At 46.9% G+C, this 16,457-nt stretch overlaps 1 protein-coding gene across 1 annotated transcript in view; it reads right to left on the reverse strand.

Moving 5' to 3' along the window:
• Positions 1-6,930: 6,930 nt before the first annotated feature.
• The window catches only part of LOC146176916 (cytochrome P450 1A1-like), a 43,380-nt gene continuing 33,853 nt past the window's right edge, over positions 6,931-16,457 (reverse strand). The window contains exon 5 of the mRNA XM_084581423.1: positions 6,931-7,511. Within this exon, the coding sequence (XP_084437549.1) occupies positions 7,321-7,511 (191 nt within the window). The 3' untranslated portion in view covers positions 6,931-7,320. The remainder of the gene's footprint in view (positions 7,512-16,457) is intronic.

The following is a 16,457-nucleotide window of genomic DNA, read 5'->3' on the forward strand; positions in this document are numbered from 1 at the left end:
GTCAAGTCATCAAGCCCAGTCATTGCGTGATCACCTAGTCTTACTTAGCACAGTGCAGGACCCCAACGTACGCGGATGCTTTGGGTCTTTCTGCCCCACCATCAGTGCCATTTCTGCCTGTGCGACAAGCTCCAAAGCCGCCTTTACCTACTGCGCAAGCTCCGGCGCCAATTTCGAGTGTGTCTCATGATCCGCTGCTATGCGTGCAGCTGGCCCAATACACTTCAAGTCAACGAGCGCCTCTGCGCAGATCAGACATCTGGCGTGCTCCCAGTCGAAGCCCTCTGTCTTCACTATGGCGAGCCTGGCCATCTATTTCGACAGTGCCCCTATCGCAAACTTGGCTCCAGGCCTATATATTATATATACTGTGAAGAAGATGAGCCCTTTTTGCTGGACGCTGATGAAGAGGAAGCAGCCTGTGGAATTGTGATCGCGCCGATCATCGTGCTGGTTTTGATCATCGTGCACTTCCTTGCCGACCTCGACGCCGTCCTCGACGTATAGATTAAACCTTCTCTTACTCTTGGTGGAGGTGCGGGGTGATACGCGGCACAAGGCTAGTACCGCAACAGGGGAAACCACACCAGGTGATGAGAGATGTAGGTGTTCAGGCAGGCACCAACCGTTTCTTCAGCTTCTTCGTCTATCACTGTGTAGTCCATCGTCATCCTCTTTAGTAGCATATACGTAACATTATATATATATATATATATATATATATATATATATATATATATATATATTCTTCTACTTTGTGTTTAATTATCTTTCCCCTAAACAGATTACATTACTAATTTCTATGATTATCGAAGTAAACATTAACAACAAAAAAAAAGACAAAGTACCATCCCTAACGCTTTCCTTGGCCTCGCCGACTGTTGCCTTCTTTCCTTCACATATATATATATATATATATATATATATATATATATATATATATATATATATATATATATATATATATATATATATATATATTCTTCTACTTTGTGTTTAATTATCTTTCCCCTAAACAGATTACATTACTAATTTCTGTGATTATCGAAGTAAACATTAACAACAAAAAAAAGACAAAGTACCATCCCCAACGCTTTCCTTGGCCTCGCCGACTGTTAGCTTTTTCCCTTCATATATATATATATATATATATTCTTCTACTTTGTGTTTAATTATCTTTCCCCTAAACAGATTACATTACTAATTTCTGTGATTATCGAAGTAAACATTAACAACAAAAAAAAAGACAAAGTACCATCCCCAACGCTTTCCTTGGCCTCGCCGACTGTTAGCTTTTTCCCTTCATATATATATATATATATATATATATATATATATATATATATATATATATATATATATATATATATATATATATATTCTTCTACTTTGTGTTTAATTATCTTTCCCCTAAACAGATTACATTACTAATTTCTGTGATTATCGAAGTAAACATTAACAACAAAAAAAAAAGACAAAGTACCATCCCCAACGCTTTCCTTGGCCTCGCCGACTGTTAGCTTTTTCCCTTCATATATATATATATATATATATATATATATATATATATATATATATATATATATATAGGAGGTATTCACTGAGGTCGTACTACCAGATGGCGCGAGCATCGTCCCGCCTCGTCCGCCATGTCGGAGGTCGCCGGTGGCATCGGCGCGCGTCGGCTCGCGCAGTTTTAGGTTCGCTGTCAGGTGCCCGCCGTATATTGGAAGTGATCCGTAAAGTTTTATCAAGGTGGTAATTACGTCCACATCCACTTTTCTTTGTTGAGTCCTTTATGCGCATGGAGTCTGCAGCGATATTTTGATGTTCCGGGACATAACACGCTGTTCAGTGTTGCACCTGGGCATCACCCGTGCAACAGCTTGACAGCAAAAGTGGCCGGTTACCCATTTGGCGAAAAACGACTTGCAGCTCGTTAAACCCGTTGTTAGCTGCCTCTGAGGCAGAACACATAACCGATTCATGAACATTAACCGACCATTATAAGATATTCCGTACCTTTCCATATTATAAAAACCTAACATGCTGAACGACTGAACTGAACTGAACATGCTGAAGAAAGCTAACGCTCATGCCATTAAACTAGCGCTCATGCCATGAAGCATATGCGCATATGCTTCATGATTATTATTGATCATTTCTGCATTTTACTATTGCTACCAAAGCTAGTCTGAACCTAGATTTATAATGACGAGGTTTCCAGAAAAAAACAAAACAAAATCTGTTGCTGCAAAATCTGGCCTGCAAGCTTTGATAAAATAACCTATAAAAACGGTGAGTAGGATGCGCGTTCTCGTGGGCAATCATTTATACGAACGTTGAAATTCACACTCTCATCGCAGACATTCACAGGCATGAGAACGTTCACTGGGATATGAATGCAAGTTCACATTCGCGCGACCACATAGGAGTGGGCTCAGAAGAGCCATCTCTCACAACTGCGACGAATGACCGAGACAACTGCCGGTGCTCTCGGGGATTTCACGTGTGCAACGGGCCGTGGAGGCCTGTAGTACGTAAACTCATCCACGCACATTGCAGAGGCGTGTTGACCACGCAGTCCCAACCGGTTCTACTGGCTGAGCTCAGCTCTTCCTCATACCAGTACACTCCATCCGCGAGACACTGCCAATCATGGAGCACCACGCATTCAACCGGCGCAACCAAGCCTAACCCGCGGACGCTTGCACCCAAGAGAAGATCAACCTGGGCTGCTGCAAACATCAGGGCGGGTCGGGACATATTCCACCTGCCACGGCTGCAAACATCCTGAGCACATTGGACAGTTGTCACAACAGTGGTGGTCACTAATAGTTTTCGTTGCCCTATATGGATACTTCTTTCGGTGATGGAAATGATCACTGGACTCAATAATAGCTGCTATCATTTATCAATCAGCAAAAACTGTAGCGAGTCTGACTAAGAATCAAAGGGTCCTGGAAGGCTGATTTTGATCTCAGCTTGCGCACTGAAGAGACAAACCACTCATTTCTTAGTCACTCCAGGCTATCACTAATTACTAACGGGGAATACGACTCCGCATGTCCAAATTGTAACAACGGAGAACCCGCCACTCAGGCGCACATCCTCTGGGGATGCGTAAATAACCCGCCCCCAAGGGCCCTCCTGCCAGCTCCCTCTGCGGAAAGCTGGCACCAACTCCTTACCAAGCCAGACAGGAACACACAACTTTCACTTATTTCGTGGGCCCAGGATGCCCCCACCTGGGGGCCACACAGGACCCATCTGCCCTAATTCACAACATCTGGGGCAAATAAAGTTGTCTCTCTCTCTCTCAAGAGACAAACCTGAATTGGCACAAACCTGAATTGGCAGGTCCTGCTAAATCGGCCATGTCACGTGCATGGTCTCGTGGCGTCAGGCATTCCTGCGTGCAATCAGTGCCCGACCATGCCGGCCGCCGCCTCCCAGAGACATGGCCGTGATTTTTCGATCACAAATCCGATACCGAAGCCGGGCTTGATGGGAACGGGACCTTTAACGATGTCGCATCAAAATCGGTACGTCGATACGGCTTGGCTAATGCGGGCTTAAAGATATTTATGTCGCTTGATTCTTCACATGACTGGGTATCTTACAGATGCAAGCTAATCAACATGTGCGAGAAGATACAGAAACAAAAATAAGGGATTAGAAACTAACTGAGTACCGAAATGAGTATTCGTGAACAAGCATCCGCAAGACCCTTCATACCCTTGCAGGCGGAGCTTAAGTGTCCTTGATATTTTTCAAACTGCGCAATAGACACGGAAGCGAAGAGGTGCGCACAGGGGCCTTAGTGGAAGCATGGACCAGTTGGGGATGGATCAAACACGATCCATCAACCGTTCGCCCAACCTTCCATATTCGTGAATAACAAGGGATACAGCAGAGTTCCTTGCAGAAAACAATGTTATGGACGAAGAAGAAGCGGGCAGTGACGCGGGCAGGAGTTATAGGCGAATGTTATGAAAGGTAAAGATATGTCCCAGTCCCGATGGTAGTCGAAAACATTGAAATCGTGTCGGTCAGAGAGCGATTAAGGCACTTAGTAAGACCGGGTTTTGTGTATGGTAAGTCGTTGTGAACCAGTGACGAGTAGCCCATGAGCGGAGGTATTGAACCACCTGAGAAAGGAAGCGGCGGCCACGATCCGTGCGCAGTTGACGGCGAACGCAATGAATCAAGATAACGTCATGCAGAAGAAAGTCTTCAACATCGGAGCCGCAACTGGTGGGGATAGCTGGTTATAGCATGCCTGGTGGTATAATCAGTTGCCACAGCAATCCATTTGTTTCCCGAAGACAACGTGGGAAATGGTCCAAGGAGGTCGAGGGCCAAACGGAAAAACGGCTCAGTCGACACTGCGATGTGATGCAGTGAACTAGGTTAAAGTGAGGGTATCTTGCGGTGCTGACACAGCTCACAAACGGTGACATAGCGAAGGACATAGCGGGAAAGACCAGGTCGGAAGAATCGTCGTCGCACGCTGTCATACTTGAGTGACGCTCCCAGGTTTCCTGCTGTAGGGACTTCAAGAAATTGGGCGAGAACAGTGGCGCACAGATGAGCCGAAACGACGAGCAAAGGGTCCACGCCACGTTCACTGAAGGATCGGGGTTGTCGTTGCGTAGCTGGCCAATAATGGGTCGCAATGCAGGATCACGACACTGTTAGGCGTCGATGTGAATAAAGTCCGGACGGATAAAACGTAGTCGTCGGCAGTATAGTCAGATAAATCGGGAGGATCTACGGGATGGCGGGACAAGCAGTTAGCGTCTTGGTGTAATTGGCCCAACATCGTAACCAAAGTAAATATGTACTCTTGAATGCGCAAGGCCCAGGGACCTAAGTGGCCGGTGGGGTCCTTAACTGAGGAATGCCAACACTAAGCATGAGGGCCATGCGCTACGTGGAAGAACCTCCCATACAAATAAGGGCGGAATTTAGTCAACGCCCAAAGAAATGCAAGGCATCCCGGCTCGCAAATCGAATAATTGCGCACAAAGGGAAATAACAGGCGTCTAGAGGAGCGCGGGCCCCACCGCGCAGGAGTCGCGGGAGGGGGCATCACGTAGTTTGCATTAAGGCTCGTTTGCATGAGCGCCGTAATCGTCGCTGCGAGCACAATATTATTGATGATACCCTTATCCCATAACACATTATTGATGATATCAAGGTGGCGGTACCCAGTGGCTGCGGATATGGCGAGAAATGTTGCCGACATGGGAGCAGATAAAACAAATAGGGTGGTCGCCTGAGGTGCGCCATTCTGCCGGATGACGGTAGCGGTATAACGAGCCGAAGTCGGGAAGGCCGCAGAAGGAGTCACAGCAGCTGCGACACTATGACTGGAACGTCAGGTCGGAGCGAGGTCCGTGCAGAAGGTTGCCCACAGTTGAAGCCCACGTTCGCGCTCAGACCGACATTCGAAACCTTCTGGCGAACGACGGCTTGGCGTAGGACTATAGTTGTATCTGTCGGCTGAGAAGGAATATTACGGACGAAGAAGCGGGGAGGAGTGCTCCGCTATGCCCGCCGGCTTTCATTAAAAAGTAATCTCACTGGTCATTCTCTCTCTATTCTCCGGATTGCCGCTCCTTGGCAGGCTTTTGTAGGTGCGGTGTAGTTATCCTTCCTCAACCTAGTCCTGAGCTTCGGCGCAGCGCGTCTGCTTACGCGGTCGAAGCTGCTCCCCAGCCTTCCTGGTCCGACGCGGCCTCGCCGACAAAACACGGCGCCGCGCAGGAGGCATCTGTTAAAACAGATATGTTTGCGTGGACTCTGCGGCACCACGGACCCCGAGCACCCACGCTTAGCCGCGCGTACCACCCCTGTGTCTAGGGAAAAGGGCATCTTTGTGGTTGAGCCGATGCCGAGTGTTCGTAAATTTAAGGCCTCTCAGTACAGGCAACACACAACTTTGGCCCACGCTTCGAGTCACCATAACAGCCCATATATTCCTGAATACCACTCGTAGCCTCATTTCAGACTCTGACTTTCTTCGCATCACCGAGAAGGAGTTGCTCGATGGACTCGCTGATCAGAATGCCATAAATGTCCAACGAATCACCCGGAACCGTACTAATCTGTTGCAGTCTGCCAATGGCGATCACTATATAGAAATAGTTACTGATGTGTATGTTCCTGTCTTTTTAGCGCAATTTGCCTGAGCGCGAGAACCAAAGCTGTGGAATGTTTCTAAATGACTAAGGATGCTAACAACTGTTATACAGATCAATTGTAATAGTAATCAATGACAACGTCGAATGCTAATAAACGATGGAAAGAATGCGACAACATTAGTATGCAGACACTTCAGTGTGTGCAGTTCCGCTACGTCCGATGTTGGGCATCTCCATATGAGCTAGGTTGCATGAGCAATCATTCTTTGTAACACTGATGAACATTCGGACGCGTGAGTTTCCGCCCCCAAGGCTCGTGTGGGACCTTAAGCACATGTTGTTTGTAACAGTTGACATTGCTGTAATCTTAACTTTGTGATCAGAATGCACTGTTGTTCAGCGATGTGTGGCGCGAGTGGTATTCTTACAACATGCACCTCAACTACGTTGCGGGAAACTGGCAAAACACAACTGTGACGTAGAAGCCTGTGGGCCGCTTAGTTTTCAGCGTAGGTAACAGAATTAAGGTGAACAATACAGCTCGTGTCATCATTTCTCGAGTTGCACAAAATATAACCTAGAACTCTCAGGCATCATACCCGCTTATAGTACTTATCTGCACATTGCTATTAGCATACCATTTTCAGGAAGTGCTTATAAAATCAGCATAAATATTGGGTCAACAATGCTCCGAGGAACCGTTTGTTGGATTGAAACTTGAAACTTGAGTTATGTAGGTATAATGTTCTAAGTATAGCCAGAAGAAAAGTGAACTGTCAAGTTGTGTAAGTACATATTTTCATTTCTTTTATTTCAACAAGCGAATAATTGCCTAAAAAACCACCAAATTATTAAAGCTGATTTTTTATGTTCAATTTCACTTTTGTCCGTTCCCATTTTCTTATTTGCGAAATCTATAAAATCTTTTGTACAGTTTTCCAAGTGACACAAGTGACGTCTTGAACAAGGCATATGATTGCTAATAGATTAATAAAATAGGGGCATTACAAGTACCTCATCATTGCATCCTACTCCCCGTTGAAAAAAGCGAGGAATCGAGCTTTTTATCAGAATCGTCTTCATGGCCTGGCATTGCCATCAATTCAGTGAAAGGGTAGATATGCAAAACAATGTGCAAATCAATAACCAAAAGAAACAGTGTTGCCGAGTGTCAGGCGTTGCTGGCGCCGCGTGACCGAAAGCGCAGCTTCACAAGTCCAAACTGGCAAAGGCCGGAATTGGTATCGCATACGTCGACGTCCAGAGGTTCACCAAGAGTAATGTGATATTTTTGCAGAAGGAAAGTGACCACTAGGAAGACCTCCATCCGTCCAAACTCCTTTCCAGGACAAGACCTTTTACCTGCGAGTGATAGATAAAAAGCGACCTGAGGGAAGACTAGTCTGGTGTCTAGTCATTGACAATATAGATTTTTCTTTTTATCGACCAAATCTAGAAAGTACAACGAAGTAGCTTTATAGCACAGTAATTATCGACGAAGGAAAATGTTTCTCGTTTGTTTTCAGTTCCCACGTTCATGTTTTCGTTTAACGAAGGCGCGTAAGGAATGTCGTATAAGTCGACTCTGCTTACAATATAAGGTAAGCTCGGTTTATGATTACCACTATCAATACACATGGTTTCAGAATTATTCTTGTCTGCCTGGACAAATTTACGTGTTTTAAATCTTGTAGACGAAAGTGTTAGAAACATTTGCGGCACCTTTGTCGCATGCTGATCGGAACGGGTCCAGACCCGTTCTATTGACCAATAATCATTCTGTAGTTTGCGTCCCTTATCAGACGAAAGCGGGGGGTGTAATATAAAAGGGTGCAACTGCAAAGCGAACACCTATGGTGTTCAAAGCAAACTATGTATACTTTATATACTCATTTTGAGTGTTTTGTATCAAATTGATTTGAGCATTATACAAACGATTACTATATAGCCGAGTCCGGTTTTATGCCCTTGTGATTTCAAATTTTTAGGTGTGGTAAATGCACAGATTATCCGAATACAAGGCTTTTTCCAGACAAAACTGTGCAGTGTATAATGAACACCTCATTTGCCCCTGAGTTGTTACACAGAGCTATGTTCTGCCCTCTTTAAACTGGTGAATCATTTAAAAGCGCTCTCCGCTTAGGTGCGAGTAGGCAGTTCGGCTACGCTCCCTTTGGCACTTGGTGGTAGCGTACGTGAAAGCTTTGTGAAAAGTTTGATGCATATTTCAAAACGTCTTGAAGAAAGTAAGAGAGCAAGCTGTGTTTCCGACCTCCGCAAACTTGTGTATTATTTGCGTGCTTATAAGTGAAGCTGCAAAATATTGACCGACGAATACTCTATTGGGTAACGCAATGTTTGAGCACAGCAATTCAGATCTTTGTGAAATACGTCTTCCAACTATATGACAGGTGTCCCAGCCAAATGCAGTCAAAGTTGTAAGAAGGGCTATGCATGCTACGAAAGTAAAACGAACTAAATCCTGTACACAGTGAGCCGGCTTAGTGTGCCTTGTTTTTGTTGTTCACCGAAGTTAATTTGTCAGTAGGCTCATTAGGGAACTATTTCACTATTAACGTGAGCAACAAAACGTCAATGCAAAAGTTTTAGATCACTAAATACGGCTAGCTACGTTGTTTCTATGGAGCTAAAGTTTACTTAAAGCATTTTAATTAGCGGCTGTAAACGCTAATTGGTGAAGTAAGGAAGCTTTCTACTTGAGAGCGGCGACTATTCAGATTCGGGAAGCGCACCTCCCGTAGCGAAACCATCTCTTCTCTCGAGCACTGTCTCTAATGAAGCTTTGTATGAGCACTGGACGAGTGATTTAAAGAACACCAGTGACAGCTTTGTTGCAACTTTATTGTGAGCAAAATACAATAGTAATAATTTACTTATATTGGCTGACACTGGTCCGGTAGCAAGCGACGCATTAATTGCTCAGATATTCCAATTCGAAGCTGTTGTTTTGTTCCGGCCACTGTGATTCAGTCAGTTTTCGGCTATTACGTACATTGAAATATGACACCGACCATGACGTAAACGAAGACTGCTTGATTGCAGTTAATCGGCGAGCAATGCGCTCTAAGCCTGCAGCCGAAATTAAAGCCATCGCAGACCGGAGCCACGACTTCGTTTACAGCCGCCATAGACAGCGTTCGGCTTGACCTTCAAAGAACCAGAGGTCACTGTGTGGGATAGCCCACCCATGGTGTACCGCCAATTGACCTCCGAGCTATGACCTTTGACCAGTGACCTTAACATTTCACCTTTGACGCTAGATACATCATCACGTGTTCCCGCTTTTGACGGCGTCCTCGGTTCTATAGCCTCCATCAGAGGCCGCAACATAGAGACTGCGGAGGAAGTTGCGATAGCGCTAGCTTGCGTAGGAACAGAAGCCAAGTTCATAATTAGCTGCAGCAAAACTGCCATTCAAAATTTTGGTAAGGGGAGGATATCGCCGGAGGCGGCCAAAATCCTCACCCAAAGAACAAAAGAACAATAAATATGAAAATTCAGTTAATTTGGACACCCGCTCACGCTGCCGTCCCTGGTAACGAGGCGGCTCACGAGCTAGCCCGAGCTCTCTACTTCCGGGTAGCCGTCGAGCCCCCCGAACACTGGGCATACGACGAGCGTCTGCAAAATTACAGGGAAATCATCGACCATTATAAATTGGGACGTAGACTGGTACCTCCGCCAGATGTTAGACTAAATAATAGAGAAGCTGTCGCGTGGAGGCGGCTACAAACTAATACGTTCATGAACCCGGTCTGGGCGTTTCACGCGCTACCAGACTTTAGGGACAATGATCTCTGCAAACACTGTGGGGTGAGAGGGACCCTCGACCACATAATTTGGGAGTGCCCACAATCTCCAGGGATATGGAAAAATATTACAAGTAGAGAAGCCTGGGATACCCTGCTGCGAAGCGCGGACCCTGCGATCCAGCACCGCACCGTCCATCTGGCGGAAGAGGCCGCAAGAAGCCAAGGGCTACCTGCCGGCCTCTAATCCGTGGGCGCACGACTCCCCTTTCCGATGGAATTAAAAGTTGTACAACCAACCAACCAATAGCCTCAATAATTCAATTACAGCAAAACCTGTCTGCCCATGGTCTTACGTTTACCTAACGTAACCTAACCTAAGTAAACCTAAGCCGAACCAAAGGAAAACCAAACAAAACAAAGCTTTCGCCTCGCCTAACTAGGTTTAGTAGTGCTAAACATGAGCCTATTTTTCTGCTGTAAGCATGGAGGAATCAAGCGCGACAGCCGAGGGTAAGCCACCACTGTACGAGTGCAGCTGGTCGTGGCGAGTCATATGACGCGCTTTCTGACTGCGCAGGTGTCCGCTGGCCCGTACGAGAAAAGCCGAGAAAATAATGCCATCCACGCCAAAACACATGAAAGAAATCCTACAGCTTGGTATGTGCAGTACCTGAATGCAGTTCCGTCTTTTTCAGAAAATATCGCAATTTCAGCACGGTATAGCAACAAACACGTTCACCTACACCCATTTTCCTTCTTAATCAACACTCCTTTAATTTTTTACTTTGTTATTGCACAAATACGCGTATCGTGCATACTAGAACTCTATTCTAAACAGTGAACTTTCCGCGTTGCACAGAAAGGCATCGAGTAAAGTTAGCTTCCTACAAAAAAAAAAAAAAAATGTTTGTTCGCATTGACGTATTTTTGTGTCAGTAACTACTGTACAATAAATGGACGCCACTTGAATGGCAGTGTAAATAAGATGCAATACTGCCATCAACGATAAATTAAAAATTGAATTTCACTGGCGTGACTTCTGTACGAGGTTTTGGGAAAAGCATTTTGTTGTGGTATAAAACCGCGATTCAGCGCGAAATAATGAACTTTCTGTTGGATAAATGTGCTGTATTAGATTTTAGCCTTAACACAGCAATGCAGACACATCGTAAGGTGACGTATCCCCTGTAATGGTGCTCTATCAAACATGGAGAGGGACGTATTGTCTACACCTCAGCTACAGAGATTCGATCATCGCGCCGATGACTCCAGAACCACTAGAGGGCTTAAAATTATCGTCACACCTAGGTATGCCTAAACACATCAGTAGTGGGTACTGCTGTGCTACCCATAAGCGATATGAGATGCCGACATGTATCCTAAGAGGGCTCATTAAATTACTGAGCGCTGTTAAATTATTGACGTCTGTTTGGACCTGTCAACTTGTCATTCCGAAACAGGGGACGTGTATTTAGTATCGCCCTAGAAATATTTTTGTTTCTGTTTATCTGCGAGTGAGACACATTTTGCTTTTTGGTAGTCTCAATTTTCTCTTTCCACTTTTCGCGGAAGGGGGTAGGGTCTACGGTTTCAATGTATTCTTTAATGGAGGCATTCTCAGTACCTCTATTATTTTGAAGTTAGCACACTGCCCCTCTTTTCTAGATTGGTTGAATCTGAGCCGGTTGGTGCCCCGCTTGCCCCACCGGGGTGGTGCAGTGGAAAGGCGCCCGACTACTGTGCCGGAGTATCCGGGTTCGAACCCGACCTCGGCGGCTGCGTTTCGATGGAGGCGAAACGAAGAGGCGTCCGTGTGCTGTGCGATGTCAGCGCACGTTAAAGATCCCCACGTAATCGAAATTACTCCGTAGCCCTCCACTGCGGCTCCTCTTTCTCTCTTTCCACTTTCGCTCCCATCTTCCTCCCTTCCCTTACGGCGCGGTTGAGGTGTCCACAGAGAACAAGTGAGAGTTACCGCGCCTTTCCCTTCCAATCAATCAATCAATCAATCAATCAATCAATCAATCAATCAATCAATCAATCAATCAATCAATCAATCAATCAATCACCGATGCTGCGCCTTTCCTATCCTCTAAATCAAATTCAAACGTCGCTGATGCCTGCTGAACTAACGCCTCCTAGACATCTGGGTATGCTTCTGTTTGCTGTGTGGTGCGGCGTTCGAGGAAGCGGCTAGTGAAAGGCGCCGCGCGGAGGCCTGGATCGGACGCCAGGCGGAGTCAGCTTCGTATATGCATGGTTGGTTGATTGGTTGCACATGGATGGATGGATTAAACTTTAATGTCCAACAGATAAGGTGATCTACCCACCCCCCGACACGCAGGCCAAGGGGCGGGTGCCGCCGCCTCAGAGGCAGGCCGGGAGGTCTTGGGCCCCAGCAGCCTCTTCAGCCAGTTGGACGAGTAGGAGCTGGAGCTCAGGGTCCGAGCTGCACAGCAGGGTCTCCCAGGTGTCTCTACAGCCTATATTGTTCGTCCTCCTGGGAGAATACGGGCATTCCCATATTATGTGGTCGAGGGTCCCTCTCGCCCCACAAAGATTGCACTTGTCACTCCTAGCCTCAGGGAACATGTGGTTCGCCATAACCGGGTGCGGATATGTATAAGTTTGCAGTCGCCTCCACGCCACTGCTTGTCTGCTGTTTAATTTCGGGTCTGGTGGGGGTACCAGTCTACGATCCAATCTGTAGTGCTGCGTGATCTCCCCATATTTTAGCAAGCGCTCTCCGCTTCCTCGGTCATCAAGTGGCCCTGTAGCGGCTCGGCGGTAGAGATCTCGAGCCAGCTTGTGGGCCGCCTCGTTGCCGGGGACGGCTTCGTGCGCAGGAGTCCAAATTATTTGAATTTTCCTATCCAACTTTTTCTGGCCTAGGATTCTGGCTGCTAAGGGCGAGATCCTGCCCTTGCTAAAATTTTGCATGGCAGTTTTGCTGTCACTTATGACAAACTTCGCTTCCGTTCCGACGCAAGCTAACGCGATCGCAGTTTCCTCGGCTATTTTTATGCTCCGCCCGCGCAAAGTGGCAGCTGTCACGGGATTGCCTTAAATCTTAAATTGGTTCACTGGAAGGGAAAGGCGCGGTAACTGTCACACTTGCTCTGTGGACACCCGAACCGCGCCGTAAGGGAAGGGAGGAAGGTGGGAGTGAAAGTGGAAAGAGAGAAGGGGGGAGCCGTAGTGGAGGGCTACGGAGTAATTTCGACCACCTGGGGATCTTTAACGTGCGCTGACATCGCACAGCACACGGACGCCACTTCGTTTCGCCTCCATCGAAACGCAGCCGCCAAGGTCGGGTTCGAACCCGGGAACTCCGGCACAGTAGTCGGGCGTCTTACCACTGCGCCACCCCGGCGGGGCAACACGGGATTGCCCCGGCCGCGTATTTGGGTTTGCTCGGTACGGTGGCTCCGCAAGGGACAAAACGACAGAAGACACGAAGAAAGCGGGCTGTTCCGACTAGCATCTACCGCCCCCAGGAGCCGAGCAGCCTAACGATTAGCGGCGCATGCTTTTTCAATGGGCGTCATGCTGGACGCGGCACTAGCTTGAGAGAGCCTATACTACTACTACTACTACTACTACTACTACTACTACTATTACTACTACCACTACTACTACTACTACTAAATAATAATAATAACACACAGTAATATTTCTCTGCTAATTATTATTATTATTATCATTAGTAGTAGTAGTAGTATAGAGGAAGACTCGTTTCACGAAGTTGGCACTGAATTGTCTAGTTAACGGCCGAATTAACTGGCTAAGTATTATCTTCACAGTTTTAATTAATAATAATAATAATTGTTTCGCAAGAAGGGAACGGCGCAGTATCTGTCACGCTTGTGTGTGGACACCTGAGCTACTCCGTAGCCCTCCGCTACGGCTCCTCTTTCTTCCTCCCTTGTGTCTATGGACACCTTCATCCCTTGGTGTCCACAGACACAAGTGTGACAGATACTGCGCCTTTCTCTTCCTGTGAATCAATCAATATTATTATCATTAATAATTACAACTGTGAAGATAATATTTAGCCAGTTAATTTGGCTGTTACCTACAGACAATTCAGTGCCAACTTAGTGACACGAGTCTTCCTCTACTACTACTACTACTACTACTACTACTACTACTACTACTACTACTACTAATAATAATAATAATAATAGTAGTAGTAGTAGTAGTAGTAGTAGTAGTAGTAGTAGTAGTAGTAGTAGTAGTAGTAGTAGTAGTAGTAGTATAGGCTTTCTCAAGCTAGTGCCGCGTCCAACATGACGCCCATTGGAAAAGCATGCGCCGCTTATCGCTAGGCTGCTCGGCTCCTGGGGGCGGTAGATGCTAGTCGGAACAGCCCGCTTTCTTCGTCTCTTCTCTAGTTTTGTCCCTTGCGGAGCCACCGTACCGAGCAAACCCAAATACGCGCCCCGGCCGCTGACGACCGTTGCTACCGTGAAACTGCCACCACCTCCCGCCGCGTCTACATAGGCAGATTCGGCGAAATTTTGGTTGCACAACTTTTATTTCCATCGAAAATGGACGTCCTCTTCCCTGCCCCCGGCACGCGCGTGTACCCCCCCCCTCCCCACCCCTTCCCCTTGGAGGTACTCCTGTGATGGGACTGGGGCAGGTAGGTCAACGCCGCTTGCGGAGGGGGCTAGCCTGCCACCAAATTTTTATCTGTTGTAGGCCGTCATTGCACCCGCCACCGCTTCAATAGTGGACGACAGTTTGTTGTTGTTGAAAACCTTTATTTCCACCGAGAAGAAGCTCCGTTTCGGACTCCCCGGCACGCAGGCCTGATGGAGCCTTACTCAGGAGCCTCGCGAACTAAGGTCTGGTGAATATGCATTGTTGCTTCACGGCCTCAGCCGCCAGGCGGATGGCTTGCTGCTGCTGAGCGGGGTCCTCGCTTCGCAGCAGGGTCTCCCAGGCGTCTCTATCTATATTTTGTTTAGCTCCTGGGTTGTTGTTACATTCCCAAATAATATGATCTAGAGTGCCCCATATCCCACATGTTATGCAATGTAGATCCTTTTCATCTTTTGAAATTGTTGCATATACCCAAAAGGGACTAATATGATTGCCCCCTTGTAGTCTCCTCCATGCAATTGCCTCACCGTTTCCGAGGGAACGGTCTGGCGGCGGATAGACCCTTCTGCTTAGTTTATAGTGCTCTGTAACCTCTTTATACGGGATTAGGCTATCTTTTATATCCATGCAAGAGGGCTGCTCGGCAGCCGCCCGGTTATAGAGAGCTCGGGCAAACTCGTGAGCAGCCTCATTCCCTGCGATGGATTCATGTGCTGGTATCCATATAATTTCCACGTTGCGCTCAAGCGGCCCCGATTCGAGGACTCGTTTAGCTTCTTCTGATATTCTTCCTTTCCCAAAATTTCTGACCGCAGTTTTGCTATCGCATAGTATTAATTTAGTCTTGGTACCGACACAAGCGAGCGCTACTGACAATTCCTCCGCCGCGTTGGCGTCTCTCGTGCGGCTTGAAGCCGATACTACAGGTGCTCCTGTTCCGTCGACTACTGCGGATACGGCTGCTCCTTGCCGTCCACATGCAGCATCTACGTAGGCCACTTGTTCAGCTGGTTGTTCTCCCATTCTTTTCTCGTAGGCTCTGGCTCTATGCCCGCGCCTCTCTTTGTTATATTCGGGGTGCATATTTTTTGGCATAGGCGGGACGCGTATCCTGGCTCTTATCTCTTCCGGGATATCCACTGTCTTATGAGCAGTGTATCCCGGTTGGATGTCTATCCATTCTAGTATTTTTCTTCCTGTTTCAGATTGGCTAAGTCGCTCCAGCTGAGCTATTCTAACTCCCTCAGCTAGCTCGGCCCATCTGTTGTGGATACCCATTTTCTCAAGACGTTCCGTTGATGTGGATATGGGAAGTCCCAGAGCCCTCTTGGCACATTTCCTCAGTATCCTGTCTAGTTTGTCTATGTTCTCTTTGTTCATATTTAAGTACGGCGTTGCATAGCAGACTCTGCTTGTTATGTACGCCTGTGATATCCTTAGGAGGCTTCTCTCTTTTAGGCCTCTCTCTTTTACTGTTATCCTTCTGAATATGCCTTGCACTTGATCCGTATATGTTGCTAGTTTCTTTATGGTATTGGTATTGTTGCCTTTATGATTGATAACCATACCCAGGACCCTCATCTCCTCGACCTTCGGCACCTCTAGGCCCTCTACTACGACTTTGATGTTTATTGGCTTTTTGTCTCTGCTGTTGGTGTTGCACCTAAAGAGCTCCGACTTCTGCGGTGAGCATGCTAGTCCTCTGTCGACTACATACTTCACCACGGCGTCTGCAGCTCTCTGCAGGCTCCACTCAATTTCTGCATCACTTCCATTGTTCATCCAGATGTTAATATCGTCAGCATACATGCTGAACTTTATTCCAGAGATCTCATTCAGCTTAGCTGGGAGGCCTCTCATTGCTATGTTGAATAGAAATGGAGATAACACAGCACCTTGAGGGGTTCCTTTGCTTTCTAGCCTTATG

This window comes from Amblyomma maculatum, chromosome 10 (assembly GCF_055883805.1).
Source record: "Amblyomma maculatum isolate TAMU_Amacu chromosome 10, ASM5588380v1, whole genome shotgun sequence".
NCBI classification, from domain to species: domain Eukaryota; kingdom Metazoa; phylum Arthropoda; class Arachnida; order Ixodida; family Ixodidae; genus Amblyomma; species Amblyomma maculatum.